Below are 6000 nucleotides of genomic sequence, written 5' to 3'. Positions count from 1 at the left end.
GTCTTTGGAATCAAATTAAGACTATCTTCCCCTGTCTAAGAATGATTTAGGATTTCCTCATGCCCTGCTGCCATAAAGCCAAGATGCAAATGTAGGAAGGAAAGAAATTGAAAATTGAGGTTTCTTTTTTTTTTTAATTTTTTTTTCAACGTTTATTTATTTTATTTTTGGGACAGAGAGAGACAGAGCATGAACGGGGGAGGGGCAGAGAGAGAGGGAGACACAGAATCGGAAACAGGCTCCAGGCTCTGAGCCATCAGCCCAGAGCCCGACGCGGGGCTCGAACTCCCGGACCGCGAGATCGTGACCTGGCTGAAGTCGACCGCTTAACCGACTGCGCCACCCAGGCGCCCCGAAAATTGAGGTTTCTGATGATGATGCTTAGGTTGGTGGTAGGTGATTTTCCTCCTGCCCTTCCCATGCAAAATTGGTTTAGACTGTTGTTACCATATTTAGGTCTTATCTGTTCTCTTTAGACAGGTGACCAATTCCTTCTCTAGTTACAGGACATTTGGTGCTAGCTACCATCCTCACCAATCTTTTTTAAATCAACTCCATCAGTTTTCTTTCCATCCCTGCCTTAAGCAAATGAGGAAAAAATGAAAGTTTCTAAGAGCTTAAAAGAATAAAGTTCAAGAGAGGCGAAATAATGACTCAGCATCATTAACTATTAACAAAATTTACGGCAAAAATTGGGCTCTAAATTTGTCTTCAGTTCACCTACATCCTCACTACACAAAGATTAATCAAAAGATGATTTTCATTTCCACCTCATGCTCATGTGTGTATCTCTGGTAATCATAACACAACTGTTGCTATAATCTACAGTGCTTTCTCTTAATTGACAAAAAAAATATGTGGGGAGATTCTTAAAAGAGAAGTTTATTAATAATAAAAATAGCACAATTATATACATGAGAAAAGAAAGATCTTTTTATGTAAAGATTTTTAAGCTTTTATTTCTAATTAGTTAATATTAAGACCAGCACATTTCAAGAAAAAAGTACAATAACATGAACTTAGTTGATCTATACTTTAAGTAAAATGTCATAAACAAGATGAAAAAGAAGAATCTCACATTATGCATACTCCATACTGAATATATATTATGGCATACACGATTGCTTCAGAATCATGACATAATCCTGACACATAAATAATTATGCATCTGTTCTCTAATATGATGTTTACTTTTTCCTACTAATATCCGTAATCTCTAAAAAAATAATTACATGTGAGAAAAAGAAAAGCCAGAATGAGGGACCATTTAATCTAGGCTATAGCTGTAAATTGCATAGTGGAGAAGAGTGTTTTAATCTGCGTTTTGCTATCCTGAAGAGAGTGGTTTAACCTGTGTCTTATTAACTCATAGTGGTAGAAGGTTTTATAAAATGCCATTAGTCAAAAACATTTCCAGGCAGATTCTTTACATCACCAATTACTTTCTGGTACTCTCCCACCTTGCCACCTCCAGCCAGGATCTTTTGTGGAACACAATGCAATTGATTTAAGGACTGTACCCTTCACACTGTTTTTCTGCATTTATTACACACTAGGGAATAGAATGAGCTAGGCTCCATTACTCATCACAGCTGGATGGTAGATGAGGATGACTGGTCCCACCCATTCCTACGAGGAATTGTTATAAATATTTTAGGGGAAAAAAATTGACCCATATTTCTCTTGGTTAAAACATCTCAATGTCATAAAAATAAGTTATTCTCCTAAATCAGCTATTTCCTTATGGAATAAATATGTTGCCTTTTCTTCCCATTTCAGAAAAAAATTCAATCCACAGATTGACAGATATCAGAGTATCCATTACTGAAAACATGTAAATGATACAAAGATCCTAGCTGCCTAAAAATCATGAAACAGAAGGCAAACATAAAACAAGCACACAAATGAATAACTAAATCAGGTATTATTTGAGCCAACATATTTTTAAAGCCTACAGAGAATATTTGCTCAGTTTCCATCTTTTTGTCAGAAGTAATATTAAGTCAAGTCATTATAATTCACTATGTGGGCACCAAAGGGGAAGGAGGAGGGGAGCAGCCAACTCATAATAACTAGATGCTGGAGAAGAAAAAACAAAGTGGGAATAAAATCAGGTAAAACCTGCACTTGCTTTATTATGTAAAGTAAATGAGACTGTAGGGCACACAAATGTGAACAAACACCCTTAAAATACTGCCATGGTAGAAATGAAGTCTTATTTACCAAATAAATTCCCCTTCATCCAGACCCATGAAAATAGAAATTATGTAGGTACACTCACAGCTATATGTATAAGACTCCAAAGCACTTTATGAATCAAAAAAAAAGTTTGAGTTATTTACCATGCACTTTTAGCACTAACTGCATTTTATTGCCATCAAATAAGATGGCATTTTTATTAAATATATTGCTAGGTTATTGGGAGTGTTCTAATAATCAGAAAATTTCATTCCTCAATCACACAACCTAAAGAAGAGTTTAGCCCTCATCCTCTTAAATGACTATATGCCATTAAATTGTTTTAGGGAACACTCTTCTAAAAAGAAGCTCTTTTGGTGTACTTTGCCCTTTGAGAGTGAGAGAGCCTCTCTGGCACTATGGATGTTCGCCATGGAAACTGCATTCTGCAGTCTTTCCTACTACAGTTCAGCTATAGCAAAAGTAGGGCATAAGTCTCATTCCTGCACTGAGGCCTCCAAGTTTCTCCCTGAGACTGTGGGAGTTCCCTTATTCTTCCATTTAATAGGTTTGAAACAGACATTCATGTAGAGTTAAATGATTTGCTCTTGACTGAAAAGGTCATATAAAAGGGAATCAGAGACAGAGATGTGTCAGAATTCTCAAATTCCCACGTCACTGCTTGGCTTCCGAAAAACAACAATCCTTCTTTAGCTTTTTTAATTTGTGCTTCTCCTAACTGATCCACATGGTGACCTCTCCCCTGACTCCTTTTAAGCCCATGTAGACTCTGACAGCAAGCAGACATTCAAATGATTACATTCTAGGGTTAATGTGGGATAAAAACAAATCTTTTCATTTAACATATATAAGTTTAGGAAAACAAATTTAAAACATAAACAGTTAAACAGAAACCTTTTAAAAATAAAATTAAGCATTTAGTGATGGCAAATGTTATTACCATTTATAATGCTTTAAAGATCATTATCAATTACCTTTCAAATGAGCCCAGTACGAAATGTCCCAGCAGTGACTTGGACCTATACTGAACTTGTAGAAAATCCATTAAGTGAGTAGGGAATGAAAAACAATGCTGAGATAAGGGAACCACCTTCATACAAACACATACCATACATACTTTGTAAATTACCTGGATATCTTCTAGGCTTTCAATGGCTTTACTGGGGCATGCACTCAGAGCTTTAGTTTTGGGTGGCCCCATAATGAGTGCAATTGGCAATCATAAAGTTAAGAAAAAAAATAAGTGAACCAAGTATCTTATCGTATAGTCAATCTATCCTGGTTAGTTATATCTGGTCAGAAAGAAATCGAAATGTCAAGTTTGTTTTTGGCAAATATGAAGACATCTAACATGAAATAGCTTTATCAATAATAAGCTCTTTGTATATGCAATTTAATATTAATAGTGAAGATTATTTGGCCCTCTCCTTGCCCCCTCCAAAGCTACCCATTCAAAAACATACTAGAGAGAAAGAGGAAAACTTCCATTTTCAGTTAAAATTTATATAAGATGTGGACATTTCCTACCTATATACTTAAAAACAATTTTAACTGCAATAAAAGTCCTGTCACATTTCATGTAAGCAGGAATTAATTTAGACACGAGTTATTACTACAAAGGAAAAGCAATGCAAAGAAGCTCACCTATACTAACCTATACTATGTGAGGTAGTTAAGTGCTGCTTTCCAAATTAATACACCAGGAACTACAGAAGATCCAGAACTTGCCTAGGACAACATGAGATAGCCAAAGAAGAGTCAGGGTGCCCATTAGTTTGACTCAGCCCACCCATCGATTGGCCAAATACATTCTCAGTGCTGTGGCCTTGACCCAATGCCCATTCACTCCCTCCCTGTCCACATAATTAATCTGTAGCCTAATGGGAACCCTTTAAACATTATACATATGAGGGGCGCTTGGGTGGCTCAGTTGGTTAAGCATCTGACTTGATTTCGGCTCGGGTCATGAACTCACTGTTCATGAGATTGAGCCCTGCACTGGGCTCTGCACTGACAGTGTGGAGCCTGCTTGGGATTCTCTCCCCCCACCCCTTTCTGCCCCTCCCCAGCTCATGCTCTTTCTCAAAATAAATAAATAAACATTTTTTTAAAATTATACATATGTAATGCCCTTGACAACTAAACAAAATAGGATATTGACATACTTAACAATAATGTGGTCTTGATTCATATGCTCAGGAAATTCAAAATTCTGGTGGAAACTGAAGTACAAGCCTAACTCTATACTATAGCAAAAAGGTTACTTTTTCTTCAATAGTGTAATTGCCAAAAAAACTTAATATTTTTTATGTAGATGAATGTCTGACTATAAACTATATTAAAACTACTTCAAAGGCTTCTCCTTCCACCTAACAATAACAAACATGCTACAAAATATTGTTACTAAGCCTGCCTTCTCCTGTAATGGTCTCCTGTTATCTTCTTCCAGGAAAACCTGAGCCACAGTTAAGACACACTTTCAAGATTCAGAACAGATAATGAATTCAGTCCCAACTCCTAGGCCCAAGTTTTTCTTGTAGAATACTTCCCAGAACTCATACAGCTTTGAGTTTCTTTAAATACAGCTTTTGGTCTTTGTAGGTATAAAAATGGTCACATCTCTTACTACATTCTGAAATTTTAAGCTAGAAAAAATTTTGTCCCCAAATTTAATTTTTTAATTTTTAATTTTTTCACTCTTCTTCCAACAGAGGTCAAAATCCAGGTTAATTATATGACATGGGTAACAAGTGATCTCCATCTTCTCTAGGCTTCTGATCAGTTTCATAATAAAAGTTTTGATTAAAGCTCTTCCCTGCCATGAAAAAAACAAAGAACAATTAATTGAAAAAGCAAGAAATGCTCTGAAATTCACTTTTGTTGTAATATATCACCAACATATGGTTCCTAAGATCACCAACATTTTCTATTTTCTTTCTTTGCAGAAAGTTGACCTGTGCTTTGCTGAGCTAAAAAACAAACAAACCGCCTCCACCTACCAAAAAAAGCCCCACTCTATCAAGACCATGTAATGTTTTTATGAATCCTAAATCCAGTCTATGAACATTTTCTTGGGCTACTGGTAGATGAAAATGCTGAGACTAAGTGAAATTGAAAATGTATGAATTTACATACCTAACATTTTTTCAATGCCATCTTTCCTCAATGAACATCCTTCTTAAGGTTATAGTGTTTATGTGGACTTTCTTTTGTTTCACTGGATCTTCTTATTTAAATATTCTTTGCCACATGGAATTTTTTTTTGTATGTTTCAAAGGCAGTTACAAGAAACTGAAGCATGTAATTAATCTGTGTGTCACTAATTACGGTCTCCTGAATCCCTTCTTTGAATGTCTTAGCCTAAATGAAATGCATTTTTAATTGAGAGAACACATTCAAGCAGGTGGCTCCAAGAGGCTTATAAAGAGTCTTAGGAAAGACAAAAACATCAGTTATGTTCTTTCTACTGGATACCACTGAAATGGAGCCATAGGCAATCTGCTGGCCAGAGTTGTAGGGATGAAGAGGAGTCCTGGTTTTTAAAAGGCAGTTTCCTGGGGCGCCTGGGTGGCGCAGTCGGTTAAGCGTCCGACTTCAGCCAGGTCACGATCTCGCGGTCCGTGAGTTCAAGCCCCGCGTCAGGCTCTGGGCTGATGGCTCGGAGCCTGGAGCCTGTTTCCGATTCTGTGTCTCCCTCTCTCTCTGCCCCTCCCCCGTTCATGCTCTGTCTCTCTCTGTCCCAAAAATAAATAAAAAACGTTGAAAAAAAAATTAAAAAAAAAATACAAGGCAGTTTCCTGG

The 6000-nt window shown here is 36.7% G+C and overlaps 1 protein-coding gene across 5 annotated transcripts in view; it reads right to left on the bottom strand.

Moving 5' to 3' along the window:
- Positions 1–866: 866 nt before the first annotated feature.
- Positions 867–6000, bottom strand: part of IMPG2 (interphotoreceptor matrix proteoglycan 2) — an 85416-nt gene continuing 80282 nt past the window's right edge. For all 5 annotated transcript variants that reach the window (XM_086675558.1, XM_086675557.1, XM_025913513.2 and 2 more), the window contains one exon: positions 867–5014. In XM_086675558.1, coding sequence (XP_086531684.1) covers positions 5002–5014 — 13 coding nt within the window. In that variant the 3' untranslated portion in view covers positions 867–5001. The remainder of the gene's footprint in view (positions 5015–6000) is intronic.

Source organism: Puma concolor, chromosome C2 (genome assembly GCF_028749965.1).
Source record: "Puma concolor isolate L17-30 chromosome C2, mPumCon1.1.hap2, whole genome shotgun sequence".
NCBI lineage: Eukaryota > Metazoa > Chordata > Mammalia > Carnivora > Felidae > Puma > Puma concolor.
The sequence above is the reverse complement of the archived record's forward strand: the minus strand, read 5'-3'. Positions and strand labels throughout refer to the sequence as shown.